At 40.6% G+C, this 16,084-nt stretch overlaps 1 protein-coding gene across 6 annotated transcripts in view; it reads right to left on the reverse strand.

Moving 5' to 3' along the window:
- Positions 1-16,084, reverse strand: part of COL11A1 (collagen type XI alpha 1 chain) — a 407,114-nt gene that overhangs the window by 109,555 nt on the left and 281,475 nt on the right. For all 6 annotated transcript variants that reach the window (XM_085601921.1, XM_085601919.1, XM_085601916.1 and 3 more), the window contains 4 exons: positions 13,426-13,479; positions 11,057-11,164; positions 10,730-10,819; positions 9,985-10,038 (listed from right to left, as the gene is read on the reverse strand). In XM_085601921.1, coding sequence (XP_085458047.1) covers positions 9,985-10,038; positions 10,730-10,819; positions 11,057-11,164; positions 13,426-13,479 — 306 coding nt within the window. The remainder of the gene's footprint in view (positions 1-9,984; positions 10,039-10,729; positions 10,820-11,056; positions 11,165-13,425; positions 13,480-16,084) is intronic.

The following is a 16,084-nucleotide window of genomic DNA, read 5'->3' on the forward strand; positions in this document are numbered from 1 at the left end:
GTGGTGCATAATAGAGCGGCATAGACTACAGTGGTGCAGAGTAAGAGTGGCATAACAGGCAGTAGTGTAGAGTGTTGCAGAGTAGTGGCATCGAGTGCAGTGGTGCAGAGTGTCGTAGTTTAGATTAGAGTGGCATAGACAGTGGCATTGAGTAGAGTGGTGCAGAGTAGCATAGTGCATTGTAGAGTGCAGTGGTGTAGAGTGGTGCAGAGTGGAGTAGTCGGGCATTGAGTGCAGTGGAATAGAGTAAATTGTTTCAGAGTAGAATGATTTGGCATACAGTGGAGTGGTGCAGGGTAGAGTGCAGTAACATACAGTAGTGGAGTAAAGCACACTGGCATAGAGTGGTGTAAAATGGAGTAGCACAGAGTGGAGCAGAGTGACGTAGAATGGCATAGAGTGCAGTGGCATATAGTAGATTGTTTCAAAGTAGAATTAAGTGGTGTAGAGTGGAGTAGTGCAGTGTAGAGTAGAGTGGTGCAGGATAGAGTGTACTGGCATAGAGTAGTGACATAGACTGCACCAGCTTAGAATGCAGTGTTGCAGAGTAGAGAGGCATAGTGTAGAGTGCAGCAGAGGAGAGTGGAGTGGAATAGACAAGACTGGTGGATAGTGCAGTGGCGAAGAGTACATAGTAGAGTGCATTGTCATAATATAGATAGGTTCAAATTAAAGTAGAGAAGCAAGGAGCGAAGTAGCATAAAGTATCACACCTGATGGTGGTGTTGTTTCAGTAGAACATGTTCACTGATTACATTGTTGACAACACACACACCCACCAAATAGTATAAAAACTATGTTTTGACATAGGCAGGATATTTAATGATGTAGTGTAAATAATGTAGTTGGATTTTCAAGCTCCTGTTTGTAGTTTTAGGGAAATCAGTAGTCTGTAATGTCTGGGCTATTGCTCAATAAGTGTAGTTGTATAGGCTTCACCTTTTGGTTTGCCAATGCATGTTATTATTGAACAAGTTACCTACCTTCGGTAATGCCTTATCTGGTACCGTAGGTAAGTAACGTGTTCATCTGACCTTGAGCCACAGATTCCTTACCTTAGAATAGATACCCAAGCAATACCTCCTTGAAGGTGGGTTTGCAAACCAATTTCATTAGAGGAAGTCATGCAGGACTGAACGGGTAAAGTGCCAATATCTACAGACCTGACTGTCCAGACCGAAGTTTTTAGCAAATATGTGCAGGGAAGTCCACGTTACTGCCTGGGAGATGTCCAGGACGAGAACACCACAAGCTAACACAGTTGTGGCAGCTTTAGCGCTGATGCAATGAGCATGCAAACATTCAGGGGGCTGCTTCTTATCCAATGCATAGCCGATTTTGGTGCAGAGAAGGATCCATTGTTCTTTTGTACATCCCGCTCTTCCCTTGCTCCGACATACACCAAAAAGAGTAGGTTATCTACCCGGAGCTCTGGTGTGTGGTCAAGGTAGAATGACATTGCACTGTTTGGGTCCAGACTGTGAAGTCGTTCCTCCTATTTGGAAGGGTGAGGCGGAGGAAAAAAGTAGGCAGAGCACTGGATTGGCCTACATGAAATGGAGTGACAACTTTCGGAAAAAGGAAGCTCTCGTATGAAGCAACATCTTGTCTGGGTAGATGTTAAGATAAGGAGGCTTGGATGACAAGGCCTGAAACTCATTGACTCGCCAGGCAGATGTTTTTGCTACCAGGAAGGATGTCTTGATGGTAACTCGCCTGAGAGGACAGTTATGTAAGAGCTCGAACAGACCACCTATCAGGAATGTCAGGACCAGATTACGGTCCCACCAAGGCATAATTACAATAAAGGGAGGATATGGTGCATACCCTCAAAAACCTATGTACAATAGTGGATTGGAAAAGGGAAGATTGGTCTGGCAACCGAAGAAAAGCAGTGCTTGCAGAAAGATATCCCTTAACAGTGTGCAGAGCAGAGCGCTACTAGGCAAGGTAAAGGACGAACAGGAGAACATGAGAAAGGGGGCAGAAAGGGGGATCAATTTATCTTTCTGTACATCATACCACAAATTTCCCCTAAAGGCAGGAGTAAACTGTCTTGGTGTTGGGACACCTGGCTGCCAAAATAGCATTACAGTCTTTGGAGGGAGGTTTAAAGCTGTCAACTGTTGCTGGTCAATGCCCACGCAAGAAGGTGGGGCATCGACAGGATTGGGTGAGGGGCTCTCCTTTGCTGTTGTGACAGTAGATCCTCCTGAAGGGGCAGCCTGATCGCAGGACGGATGGCCATGCTGAACAGATGTAGATGCCAGACTCCTCATGTTGAATTTGGAGCCACAAAGATGACTTGGGCTCGGTCGTTCCTTATCTTCCTGAGAACTCTTGGCATGAGTGCTATGGACAAAAAGGCATACAAGAGGCCTGAGCTCCACTCGAGATGAGAAGTGTCTCTGAGCAAGAGCCACCTTGGAAACCCCAGCACGCAGAACTGCTGACATTATGCATTCTCATTGGTGGTGCACAAATCTAACCAAGGTTCTCCCCACTGCTGAAAGAGACCTTGCACCGCCTCCGGGTAGAGAAGCCATTTATGATCCGTGAGGCATTGTTGACTGAGTTTATCAATTCAGAGAACTCGCCAGATGTTGCACCACCAGAGATATATCCTGCTGTTCCAGCCAAGTCCAGAGATGCAGGGCCTCTTGACAAAGGATTCAGGATCCCACACTGCCCTGTTTGTTGCAGTACCATATGGCAGGAGTGTTGTCTATGAACAGCTACACTAGCCTTCCCTGGATGGAGGGTAGTAAGGCTTTCAATGCCAATCGGATCACTTAGAGCTCCAACATGTTGTTGTGGAGTTTCGATTCTCTCAGAGGTCAGAGTCCTCTGATCTCCACCTCCCCCAGATGGCCACCCCAGCCCAGAATATATGCATCTATCACTGCTGTAAGATCTGGTTGGGGAAGGGACAAGGGTCTGCAGCTGACTCAATCACCGTTCACTAACTACCACTGTAAGACACTCCCTCCACTGTAAATCATGTCAGAGGGATTCCCCTGATGCTGCACCAACTGGACCTTCAGGTACCACTGCAGGACCTGCATATGCCAAACAAAATGTGTCCCCAGCAGGATTAGGGAGGCCATGAGAGCCAGCAGCCTCAGAGTCTGTCTCACCAAAATCCAGGACAGAGGCTGAAACCATGGTATCATAGCCTGAATGTCCTGGATATGTCATTCAGCAGGATAGGCCCAAAACTGCACTGTGTCCAGAACAGCTTGGATGAAAGGAAGCATCTGAGAGGGAGTCAGGTGTTTCTTTGGCATGTTGTGTGCCATAGTGAAGTTGGAAGATGACAGACTAGGGTGAAGTCGCCTTCAACAGCCAGGCTTTGAGATTTTGGAAGACTAGCCCTCATGATCTCCGAAGATGATCTGCAACCACCACCATCACGTGGTGATGACCAGAGGGGTGCTGATGAGGCCAAAGAGGAGCCCAGTGATCTGAAAATGCTTGTGGTCCACTGAGAACCACAGATAATGCCTGTGTGGCAGGCAAGACAGGAATGTGGAAATATGTGTCCTGCAAGTCCAACACTTCCATCCCGTCTCCTTGGTCCAGGGCAGATAGGATTGAGCTTCTCAATTTTGAGCAAGAAGTTGGGAGAGCCCAGGTCTAGGATAAGATGAAGGCCTGCGTCCTTCTTGGGCACCAGAAAGTAGTGGAAATAGTAGCCCCTTCAGACAAACTGCAAAACTCACCTGTCTGATGTCATGGACTGCCAGTGGGGGAGGTGATGGTGAATGCTGCTGCCCCTTGGGTGCCCATGATGGTAAATGGGTAGATTAGGAGGGTTTGGAGGCTGCAGCTAGTGGGAAGGTGGTGGACAGACCCGAGCGCTGGCCACCATTCCACAGGGTTGGTAGTTATTGTGTCCTCAGCCATGCAGGGGCTGGAAAGCATGCTTGCTGTGGTACCTGGGTGGATAAGGATATGACTGCATGCCCCTTTCATGGCCATTAAAGGAGCAAAAGGTGAATTGAGGGTGATGAGGGGCCATGGAGAGGCCCAAGGACCTGGCTGTAGCCCTACTGTACTTAAAGCACTCCAGCGGCAAATCCGCTTTGTCTCCGAAGATATGGAAGCCATCAAATGTCTGACATCCCCTGAAAAGCCAGTAGTCCTCACCCAGGCATGGCATTGCAGGGCCATTGTTGATGAAACTGCTCTACCTAGTGAGACGGTGGGATCCAGTCCATAGCGAACGGCGAATTAGCTGCATCCCTCCCATCGGCAACAGCCTGGGAGAACACAGCCCAGGCCTCCACCTGTCAAACCGTATCATACAAGGTGTGGAAATAGTGGCCCAGAACGCATGCAGTGTTCAGTGACAGCAATGCCAGGGTGGTGGAAAAATATCTTCTTGCCTAAATTGTCCAGCCTCTTGGATTCCCAATCCGGTGGGGTGTGGTGGTTGGGAATGCACCAGAATTTACATAAGTGGAGGCTTGAGCCACCAAGCTCTCTGGGGTAGTGTGTTCCGTGAGGAATTTTGGGTCCCCAGGAGCAGGGCAGTGGCGGCGGGCAACAGTCCTGTTCACAGCAGCCCCTGTGCTGGGCTTGTACAAGGTCCCAAGCATGACATCATTAAGTGTTTTATTAAATAGAAGAAGCAGTCTGGAAGGGGACATTCCCGGCTGGAGCACATGCGTCAGGACATTAGTCTTGACTGCCATGAGGGCAAGCTAAGGTCCAGGACCTCAGCTGTCCTCTTCACCACTATTGTGAATGATGCTCCCGGCTCCATTGCCTTGGTGGGGGAGAAAGTATGCCAATATCTGCAGAGTTATCCAGTCCCCTGGTTTCACCCAGGTACTCACACCAGTTCAAGGAATCATAAGGCTGATATTCCTCAGGGCCCCATGACCCCTTCCATTCTTTCACGAATCCTAGCCCATAGGAGTAGGGCTCAGTGTCCTGTCTGGATGGCATGGCTCCAGTCGGCACCGGAGCTGCCATCAGACGATGCGCCTCTGGCTCCGTGTTGGTGTTGGGAATGGGGATGGTGCCGCTGCTGGGTGCTGAGAGGGTCAGCTTTGGGGCCGATGCCAGGGAAGGTCAACATGGCATGACTAGCACCGATCTAGATCCATCTGTGGATCCTTGGGGCACAACTGGTGCTGAAGCCGCCAGTGTGTAAACCAGTAGAACCCGCAAAGCCAAATGTGTGCCAAAGGGAACAGGCAACTCATATATGAGGTACATGGCCTCATAAAATTCTTGTATTTGAGGACAGGTCATTCCGACTCCCAGAAAATGCGGGGAGGTGCAAAGTTGCCCCAGGCACTGGCTAAACCACAGAGCCAGGCCGCGAGAGACGTTCCTTTGTCTCTTCGGCCGATGGATGAAGTGAAGTTAAAGAACGCTTTGACTTCTTTTTTTTTCTGTGGGACAGAGATTTACCAAATGGCTAGATGACTTCTAGTGGGATGACATTCACTTGAAGGTCAAATCTAGCAAAAGCAGACACAGCTTTGATAGAAAAACCTCTACATCAATATTTGATGATGCAGGATGTGCATGTAAACCTCTTCCCTGCAAACCTGCTTTAAGGGTTATGTTGCAGCCTCGGAAACTGAAGCATAGGAGGAGCATGAGCAGGCTAAATGGGGAGAGTAATCTGCATTTCCCTTGGCTTCCTATAAGCGCCCTCACTTTGAAGTCACAGAAAAAAAGTAAACACCAGCTGCCTCAGAAGATGGAGCCTGACATTTGACCTTTGTGTTTAAATGCACAGTAAATGAGACAAGATAAGAACAAGATTTAAAGGTCTGTTTACAGAAAGAGAGATCTCGGAAGAATACAGTAAACATGGTTTGGGCAAGGGAAGGGGCAAACTCAAGCTGGACTGCCTAAAATAAATAAAGTCATCAAATAGAAAGCAAAGAAATGTTAGTCACAAACCACAAGGACAGTGGTAAGGAATGGGCAGGATGCATCCGCAGAGACCTTTTCTGAATGTTCCCAAAATGCCTTCAGCAAACCAGACAGCTATGGTGTCTAGTAGGCTTTGACCTGAAAAGGGACCCGATTCAGAAGTATATGACTCTGGCTCAGAGTTAAAGCAAGACCAGCACCACAGTTGGCCAGCCACTGGCATCGTAACACGCTCCTATGGAAAATAATGAAAGTAGAGACTTAAAAAAAATGCCCATAGGAAGTAATGTTTAAATAAATTATAATAAATGATATCAAATAGTAACACATATGATTTTAAGGTATACAAACAAGCAAAAAAATATTTTATATTGTATAATATTTAACAGATGTTTCATTTTAAAATTAATGTTAGATTACATTTAAATGAAATGAAAATAAAGTAACTACTCTATATTTTCTGTCAACTGTATCATATGGAGAACTCTGCAGTTGGGGTGGACATCTCCATATGGTACGGTAAAGGTAAAGGTTCCCTATACTTTATCATTAGGAGATGTCCACAGTTGGGGGCAGAGAGACAAAAATGGTAAAAGGGAACATTTATAAAATATGGAAAAGGTTAGTAGAAATAGTTTTATGTTAAATATGATTGTCAATTATTTTTATATAATTAAAGACATGCTAAAGCATTAATAACTTAATTTTGAATAAAATGTATAATTACTCTAAATGTACTAAATGAAATGTTTTTTGCTGAGGTTTAGATTAAAAAATACATTCCCACCTAAAGTAAAAATGATAATATGGTTTAATAATTATTAAACGTGGTGGTACAGAATTAATGAAAAGTAATTTTATTATATATCATTAAAATTAAATCTTATATTCAGATTTAAAATACAAAGCAAAAACATGGTATAATTGAATAAATATGTTTTATTTTATACTTGTTTAACATTAACTTATATTTATTAATAGTTTTAATTATTTAGAATAGTTATTTTAATGTAACTTTATTTTCCACTGGCCTTTACTTTAAATCCTATTTTCTATGCGAGGGTGTTTCAGTACCAATAGTTGGCCATTTGTGTTGCTGGACATACTACTTTTTTTTGTTGGAGGTAGTAACTTAAACTCATAAGTTTGGCTCCAAACCAGGGGTGTGAAGTGTACATTTACATGTTTGAGTAATTTTGTGACTAGCCAAAAGTTAGGAAGTTACTGAAAAGTGTTAGATTAACTGACACATGTAAATTATACACAAGTGTAAATTACCTTTGTGACTAGCTCCTCAAGTGTCCAAAGGATGTGTTGATCATGCATGCATAGAAGGAGTTATACTGCAGAATACTATAGTTAAAAATAAAATCTACACCTCAGCCCCAGTTCCAGGCTGGAATTAGGAAGAACATGTTCTCAGCACTTTGATAGGCCACAGTGTCTGAGAGTATCTCAGCATAATTGTGTTTAAATAAGCGCTTTTCCCTGATAAATGTTGACAGTATTTTGCGGTTAAATCAGTTTTAAAAACAGCAGAGTATGACAATGAGTGCATTACTCTTGTGTTTACACATGGATCAGAGCTTATCGCTTTAATTTTGGACTAAATGAGATAATGATATAATAATAACAATAATAATATTAATATTAATAATAATAATAATGATGATTTAAAAAATAGAAACACATATACATATTTGGACATGTGCAGAGTTTGATATGATATTGTTGAGTGTGAAGAGGGGCCATCACTCACAGGAACCCAGGTCCAGGGCTCCATTACTTGGTCAGCATGGTGTCAACAAAAACATTTTGCAAAATGCATCAGTAGCATTAGTTTGAGTTGCATGTTGAGTGCAATGTGTCTGTATACCTGCAGAGCTGCAAATACTTTTTTTTATGATAGGCCTAAAATTGGCCTAGCCCTTTGTAGTGATTAGTCAGGTCACTGCTGCCTACTTTAGGAATGTCCTTGATTAAATCAGACCCATGAGGGAATGGTTAATAAAATGTTAATACTGTAAAAATTAATTAAAAATTAAAGGGAACTTAAATTTTCAACAAAGTAAATTAAAAGGTATGCATGAGATCAACAACAGGATATGATTATGGTGTTGGTTGTCTCGCTGGGTGGATAGTAACACGGAGGTCTGAGCACGCAAATAATGCATTGTTGCAGACGTTCTGGAGGTTACCAATAGTGAAATTTGGAATGGGGAAGAAAAACACAAATACAACTTCACAATTGAAGATGCCTGCTAAGCAAAAGGAATGAAGTACAGTGTAAGATCAAGTGGTTTGTTTGACCTGAAGGACCACATCTTGGCTTGCATTATGTATAAATAAATTACAGTGCAAAAGTGTACCAAACGGCAACTACCAGGATAATGTTGCAAAAGTGCTTCAATGACAAAAATATGTTTCATTCATCAATGAAGGAACCGTTATCGGTAGGACTGAAAAACAGCAGATTTTCATAAGACAGAATGAGAGTAGGACTAAAGTTAGCAACAAAGGTTGCGTGCTGCTCGATAAGCCTAGTTATCTCATGATGAAAGGCTCCCTGAAGAAGGACCTTGAAGGTACTTCAGAAATGATTAAACAAGCTACTGTGAAGACATAGTAGTAAGTGGAGAAAATAACAAGAAGGATGAGCAAAGAATCTGAAGAAGGAACAAGTAAGCATCAGTAAATCCAGGATGGAACTTAGTATTAGATTACAAGTAATCCCCTGGGATCCTTTAATAAAATGGGGACTATTGTATGAAACGGGCGGCTTCACTTTAATTTCTGCATTTCATTGATGTATTCTAGACCATTTACATAGACTTATTACTTCAGATTTGTCATTGCAAGTTCAGCCCTGAAAGAACCCGTAGTTATTTCACTGGTGGTGAACAACATGTGCAAAGTTACTCCAGTACTTCGAAAAATTAGCTTGGTAAAAATTCCTGTTTCTGTCCAAAGTGGCAACTGGCCACTGAGAATGAGGGAAAATTATTACTTAAATGTTGCCACACACCAGTTGAATACAAACAAGCATTGGCAAAGCCAATAGGTCTCGCCCTTGGGACATATTGGCTTTTTAAGTGTTTCTAGCCAGCTGTCTATTATGGCATGGCTTTAAAAGAAAAACATTGATGACGTGACCTGCAGTCTTTTTTTATGCACACACACAAAATGATTCAAGCCCTTTTCTTCATTTTGTTTTCTTATGTGAGTTGGTTTAGTGAACAAATAGAATAAATAGCATGGCCGGTAGGGGAATGCAAAATGGAGGGGTCAGGAAGCCACAAAGAGGGGTAGTGGTCATGTGCAAACTTACAAAAAGGAGCGAGGAGGGGCAAAGCAACACAGAGTGTGGATGTGAGGGGGCAAGCAACATGGAGGGTGAAACAAAATAAAGGGTGGGGGAGGCTGCAACACTGAAATAGAGTACACATTTTATATATGCAAGATATTTATAGAGTGCATGTAAAGACATTCACTCTAGTTGAGTGCTAAAACAAAAAGAATGTTGCGCCAAATAACGGAGCTGGGGAATGACAGAAGTGCTTTGCCCATGCTCTTGGGGAGTAAAAAAGAGAAAGTGAATGCCACTCACACCAACATATGAAAAACAAGCAAATGAGAGTGAAAATGAAGCCAACCAATGACAGTTACATAAGGCCTCTTACTCCCCTATAAGTAATAATATTTCTTGAAAATGACAGCAAATGAGCTGTCTCGGTGAGACCTAAAAAGTGATGGATAATATGCTTGAATTAATCTCAGTCACCGGTAATTATTTGGGCCCCATTCATATCCAGGAATCTTTCTTTTGGAACAGAACCAAGACTGATTAGCAGAAGGCTGTCTAGATTAACAGAGTGGGTGAAAAAACGATAGTCTGGAATGAAACTGCAATAAAGCATTCCTTTCATCGCCCTGTTGATTTTGCAGTACACAGGAATAGAGAGGCAGCTTTTTAGAAACATGAAAACATTAACATGCTGTTTAATAAAACTGTATGAGAGCCACAATGTAAAATAATTGTGAAGAAAACATGGTTTTGGGGCAAAAAAGAATAATGAGATTACTTACGAGTGGGCCAGGGGGACCCTGTGGGCCTTCTCCTCCTTTGAGTCCAGCAGCACCCTGCAAAATTAATTGTATTTAACACATTGAAATTAAGCAGTTTCTTTAAATTTTGATTAAATATACTATACTTTTTATTCTTTGATAACATTTTGATCATTAATGATTAGAACACACATGAAACTTTGAATATTAGCCCCTCATTCTTAGAGGGACAGAAATATGAGGCAAAAAAATATTAGCTGTTCCATTACTACAAAATTAAGATATTAGCCCTGCAAATTCTGAATCCAAATTTTAGCTGTTAGAATTGCAATAATGTGGACTTTCACTGCTATAAACTGGTACAAAACCACAATATTATACTTTCTAAACTGTTTTAGATAACTAATTTCAGGTGATACATTTGCGGGTAACTCAGAAAGTCAATGTGTCGCAAAATCTGGATGTGAATACTTTCAATATTATAGCAAGATTCAGAATGAGTGTCTTTGAGAAGCATTGATGGAAACTAATTTTAAGACAATATATTTACCATTATTTAAATACAGTCTTTCTATGTGGCTGATTTGAAAGTAGTCTTTTTGGTAGCAACATATGTGCTAACAAAACAATACTGATTAGACACACTATTTTCCAACTCTCTTTTTTTGTTTATGGAGCCCAATAGTGATTTACTGAGAAGCACACTTATAAATGTCAGTAGAGGTAAGGATTCTGTGAGGGAGAGAGCATTCAAGCATGTCTGTACCTGAGCTCCTGGGAGACCTCTTTCTCCTGGGAAACCACGGAGTCCAGCAGGTCCATCTTTTCCAGATACACCTTGAGGACCTGGATCACCCTATGAGAATGATGACAATATGGTTATGAGAGGATATTTCCACAAGTCACCAGTACAATAGATTAATATTGACATTTATTAACCAGTTTTTTTGTTAAATTGAGTGATAAAAGCAGGATAATCTTCCAAAGCACCTTCTAGTGAAAATAATTAATACAGTGTAAAAATAATAATAATTGTTTACTTTTAAGAAACATGACCATTTTATGTCATTCTATGTACTATTTGAAACCTTACCTTTGCTCCTTCCTTTCCTGCAGAACCAGGCAGACCTTGTTCGCCAGGTGGGCCGGGAGGACCTGGATGGCCTCTTTCACCAATTGGGCCAGTTTCCCCAGTAGGGCCCTAAACACAAAAGACATAATCAGCAGTCAATGGACAGCGGTATGGACACTGTGATGTTTACTGTCTGGTCTGACAGAGATTGCCAATGAGTGTAAAACACAGTGCTTTAATACTCATTGTCTAGTTCCAAGCTAAAAAATAGAAAATAGAAATAGTGCACAAACAATTACTTCTGTCAACAAATAGGCACTAACTAAAATTCAATAAGTAGACTCCATCATCTGATATTGCACCCAACACAATAATATGTATTGTAATGCACAGCAAAAGATAACATGTGGTATCCTGTATAAAGAAATAAAACAAGAGATTGCAATGCCGTAAGTCTTGCATTCATGAAATGCCAAGCTATTGGTTTGCAAATGAATAAGAAATGAGATGTCCGCCTGCCTTTATTTTTTTATTTATTGACTTTTGTAGCAATGGCAGCACGCTGCGCTTTAGGTTTCTGATGTTTAAACCTAAAGCGTGGCGTACTGCCATTGCTAAAAATGTCAATAAATAGAAAAAAAAGTTGTGCGCCCACCTTTTTGTTTCTGTTTATGTGCTATTGTAGCAAACGTGACCCGCCACGCTTTAGCTTTAGATGTTTAAAGCTAAAGTGCAGCTACCACCATTGCTATAAATGTAAATAACTGGAGAAGAAATGCAGCATCCACCCGCCTGCTTTATGTTATTTATTGACTTTTGTAGCAAGGGTGTCACACTGTGCTTTACCCTTAGCTGTTTAAAGCTAAAGTGTGGCATGCCGCCTTTGTCACAAAGGTCAATGCAGTGTTGTGCAGAGGGGAAGGGCATGTTGCAGGAAGGACGGCAGCAACAAGAGGGAGGGGGTGCGAGCGAGGAGGCAACAGATGGCCAACCAAAAGAAAAACAATTGGTGATGTTCTCTGGGAGGGAACCAAGCACCCAAAGGTGGCACAGATGGATAGTATTGACCCACCAGAGTGTAGGAATTTAGAAAGGCAGCCCAACTAACCAACCAGAAGCACTTAGAGTGTTGAATGCCCATATCCTGAATACAACATGTCTCAAAGAGACAGCTCAATTGTTGCCAAGGCGAGAAGTAAAAGAATCACTGGTTGCAAAATACATCTTGGAATTGCTTGATCTAGCGTGTAACAAGATTGCTTTAAAATAACTTGAAAAACCTAATGCACCTTTTCATATAAAAGTTGTCATTAGTTGGAATAATTAAAAACGGTTAATATGTTATATTTATATCTATCGATAATCTCATTTCGGTGGTGAATGGAAGAGGATCTATCACCAGGGAAATTACTTTCCAAGCGAAAAAAAAGAGAAAAGTTAAAACACAGCCGCATCTTATTTGGGAGTGTGTACAGTTAGAAACTCTGGTGACTTGCAACTTTACTTAAAGTTTATAAATTTTAAAGCTTTTGATGTTTTAACAGACGGGCAGTGCTTTGGTGTCCTTTTCTGATTAGGTAAACTGTTCTGACTGCCATATTGGGCTACAGGTAGCAGTTGATAAACCTTGACTACTGATCCGTAGCCACGTTGAAGAATTCCCCCATCACCATAATGTTCACAATCACAATGCTCCTGAGTGACAGCTTTGTTTAGTCACTGCCCTCGTGACTAGTTAAAGCACAGAATGATAATACAAAGGGACATTTCCCATGCTTGTAGCACTATTCAGGCTCCACACACACACTGCTCAGTCTAATGCAATAGAATGTGCTGTCCTTCATGACCAGAACATCCTGAAATTGGAAGTCATTGTCAACAGAGGGATGGGTGACCTAAACTTTGTGTCAGGTGAATTCAGACATAGTCAGGAAATTTTGACCGATTTCACAAATGGGAAAGTGTCCTACCTTTACATGACGACTTTGGCCAAGGATTTAGCTTTGCACACCCGTAATCTCATTACTAACTGTAAACTACTACACTTTTCATGAGTGGAACACACATTCATTTAGAGTTAAGGTTATGCAAGTTAAGTTTAATCAAGGATTGCATTCCTTAATGTGTGGACCCTTGGGGATTTTTGATAATCAAAAAGGGTAACTTTATAAAAACGATAAGTGTACAGTTATTACAATCAGTCTTTTTCAGTGGCTCACACCTGCAAAAAGCAGTTTTAGACACTTGCATAGAAATGCTGGAATAGAAATCAGAAAGCACAAGAGAATGTAAATAAGCTTGACTGTACCACAACTTTCATGTTTGAAATATATTTTGAATATTTATAAACACACAACATCATACTGGCTAGGACTTGATGAAAATTGTACCTGTGGACCAACAACACCACCTGGACCTGGAGGGCCAGTTTTGCCTTGGAAACCCTGGAGGTTGAAACACATGATAAATAGTCAGAATTAGTTGCAATTAAAAGATAAGTTTAACAAATCAAATTGTTATTTAGATTAATCAGCTCCTCTGAACCCATTATCAAATGCCAAACATATTAACATTTACTGCAGTTCAAGCATACTAACAAGAGACGTCATTGTATACTATTAGACTTCTTTGAACAATAAATAAGAAATGACACATTTGTGGTAATAAGCAATGTAAATAATCTAATACAATGAAATGGGATTTTCAAAAGCACATCCTTTGTATGTTGCCTAACAGTCATGCTTTTTCAATGTCAATGAGAATGGAACAAGAGAATAACAGTATCCTGTTGCCTCATTTCATCCTCTCCTGCTTCTCCCCCACAGTCCTCTAAGACAACTTTATGTTAATATGAAACTCTATACATCTAATCAACAAAAAACAAAATAGACTCACTAGGGGATTTTAAATCCCCAGGTGTTGACAAATCCATTTCTATAAATGATTTTCGCTTTAGAACTAGTCTATGAAAATGTTCTAGATCTTATATTTTTCACTGCCATACATTTCAGTCACACACTAAATCAGTGATATGAATAATATGAGTAATCGTTGACCAATGTCAATAATAGATGTGCAGAAAATAAACAGTTAAGGTCATGCATGGAAAGTAGGGATGGAGGAGACATTTTGAACGGCCACATCAACATTTATCATGTTCTGCAAACGTTCAGGGACCATATGTGAAAACAGGTGTTCAGGAATTGGAAAAGGTTCAAATGAAAGTCAACAATAGATGGAAGAATTATAAAGAAACCCTCATTAAGTTGGAATTTCTTCTTTGGGAAAAGGTGACTAGAATAGGGGTACACCAGGACCGTAAAGAAGAAGGGATTTAATCAATGTACGGTTAAAAATTCATTCCATTGTGACAATTTACAGAGAGGAATAGACTCCCTTCAAACATACAAGTAAGATTATTTTGTAGAGTAGCAAGGCATTGGTGAGTTGTACCAAAATACTCTTAATGTTAGGGATAGGTAAAGTAAAAAGGTCCTGATTACCATAGCTTGGTTATTTTGCTTTTCTTTGTTAGGACAAGTTTGAAAAAATTAGATTAGACTTTGTGCTACCTATGTGACTTAAGGCCACACTATTTTTCAAATGCCGAAGAACTTCATGAACCTATGCTCAACATATTTTGTGCCTTGCTCTGACTATTTAAATGTGCACAGAGCGTACCCATCAAAGATATGTGATAGGTGGAACTAGTATTTTTCACACATAAATAGTAAATTATAAATAACATATGATTAGTGTCTTGTCATGTGTTAGGCTGTGTCTATGCTTTATCTGCATAAGGATCTGTTTGTTACGCGAATAAATCCCGGTGTAATTTATAGAGAAAGAATGACTAAACCACTCCAATCATTTTATGATATTGTATTTTCACTTTTTGGGCTTTCATTGTACTCAGTAGTTGACAGACTCCCCAGCCTTACCTTTCCATGCATTAACTTAATTTGTTAAGATTTTATCATGTGAGTATTTTCAAGCAAATGCCTGAGTAACTTGCATAATGTAACATACTGGATGTTTTGTTGTCAGAAGGGTTTCCTTATACTTACCAGTCTGGAAGCAGAGGCAAGTAACATTGATACTGTACATTACACAGAAGTAGCTGAAGCATGAATAGCTCCGGCAAAGCTGAAGCGTTTAATCTGGCTGGAAGTAATCAGGTTAGAGAAGCAGCAGGTATGCAGTGGAGCAGAAGTTAAACTGTGAATGTTTACGCGAATAGCTACTAACATTTTCTTTATAAGTCAAAGCAGATAACTCAATTAGTAATTAAAAGCAATAATCTCAATCCGTTAGCATTTCAATATGATACAAATGGTTTAAATGTGAAAAAACATTCATATCTTAACGTTTGCATCATGAACATATCATATTTAATACATGAGGGATTACAGTATGAATAATGATGGGGTCTGCAAAAGGGCTGTGAAACAGAACACATGATTCCTCAGGCAGACACAGCCCATTATTCTAAGTATGCCATGAAAGATATGCCAGTTTATGCTAATCCATGATATGGCAAGATGTGCATTATCCCTGATTCACTACACCTTGGTGAACTTTTAACATTTAAATGCATTGATGGTGTTTTATTAAGCACCAGCCCACTCTCAAATGTTGATGACAAGGTTTGAGAGTGTTTCCGAGAGCTGCTATGTAGGAAAAACAAATTCAGATCCTGAAACATGTTTCCTTTGCTTTCATTTGATAAGATTTGGCGTCCAACTATATCTCGCAGGTGATAAACTGCAGTGTTCTTTTTTAAAGAGATGCTGCCTTTAAATTAGACAAATATCAACTTTTCTAATGCAGTCATAATTATATGCTGCATTGACTGGTCTCGTTGACCTATATCACCTATTAAATTTGCATAAATAATGTTCTAAACAATTAAAACAAATCCTCTCTTGTTTAGTCAACTTTGATCAACAGCAGACCCCTGAACAAATATCTGAGCCAGATTTGATTAAACAAAGAAAATATGAATATGTGGTCACTGTCAATGTGTCTGGTTCACATCTAGTTTCCATT

The sequence above is a fragment of the Triturus cristatus genome, chromosome 4_2, assembly GCF_964204655.1.
Source record: "Triturus cristatus chromosome 4_2, aTriCri1.1, whole genome shotgun sequence".
Classification (NCBI taxonomy): domain Eukaryota; kingdom Metazoa; phylum Chordata; class Amphibia; order Caudata; family Salamandridae; genus Triturus; species Triturus cristatus.